The sequence below is a fragment of the Pygoscelis adeliae genome, unplaced genomic scaffold (genome assembly GCF_000699105.1).
Source record: "Pygoscelis adeliae isolate BGI_AS28 unplaced genomic scaffold, ASM69910v1 Scaffold248, whole genome shotgun sequence".
NCBI lineage: Eukaryota > Metazoa > Chordata > Aves > Sphenisciformes > Spheniscidae > Pygoscelis > Pygoscelis adeliae.
In genome coordinates, this window is record NW_008825302.1 from 2,476,509 (window position 1) to 2,477,292 (window position 784).

General features: G+C 43.8%; 1 protein-coding gene across 2 annotated transcripts in view; it reads right to left on the reverse strand.

The window, feature by feature from the left end:
* Window positions 1-565, reverse strand: part of KCNIP1 (Kv channel interacting protein 1) — a 287,991-nt gene extending 287,426 nt beyond the window's left edge. For both annotated transcript variants that reach the window (XM_009330022.1, XM_009330021.1), the window contains exon 1: window positions 505-565. In XM_009330022.1, the coding sequence (XP_009328297.1) occupies window positions 505-565 (61 nt within the window). The remainder of the gene's footprint in view (window positions 1-504) is intronic.
* Window positions 566-784: the final 219 nt, after the last annotated feature.

The window sequence follows — 784 nt, forward strand, 5'->3', positions numbered from 1 at the left end:
CCCGCCACCCCCCCCCCCCCCACCTTATCACATTATTAGTACGGCACGCTCGGTGTGGATTACTGAATAATTACTGAATATGCAACACTGCGCTAACAATACTTTCTGAGAAAGAAACCACAAGGTATTGGGAAGAATTTGCTGTGTATCTAACATTTTATTCCCTCCTCCAAGCGTTTACAAAGCATGGGATTTGGGAATAAACAGGTCTCTTCTGCAAGTGCTCTGCCTATGGAGCCACTGAGTTTCTCCTTCTCATACACGCCTGTATGAAGGATTACAATATTTCAGGTGCTTTTCACCCCCCAAGACCCTCCACAGCAATTTCCTCATGCCCACACGTTTCCTCCACCACCTTGCATCCCACTCTCCTCTACAAATTACACCTCACATAAACATTGCTGGGTTACTTGCACATGTTCATTTTCTCCTCCCTTCCCAATATAAATTTCTCTCCTAGCAAATATACAGAAAGGAGAGGAAAAGCAAAACAGGAGGTCTTACCTTTTGATGGTCGTCTTTGTTTCGTTTGTAGAGAAGAGAACGTACCCATTACAGCACCCATTGCAAAAGCTACTTGTGAGTTTTTGGGGAGGATTTATTTTGGTTGTTGGTTTTGTTTTTTTTTTTAATTCTTCTCACACACACACCCCCCCCCACCAGTGAACAAAATCTATGTGAAATGCCCCCAAGAACAAAACAAAACAGAGGAAGTCAAGAGACGAAAGAAAAGAAGAAAGGAGGAGGGAAAAAGCAAAGCACTGCAGCTCAGCGTTCAGCAAGC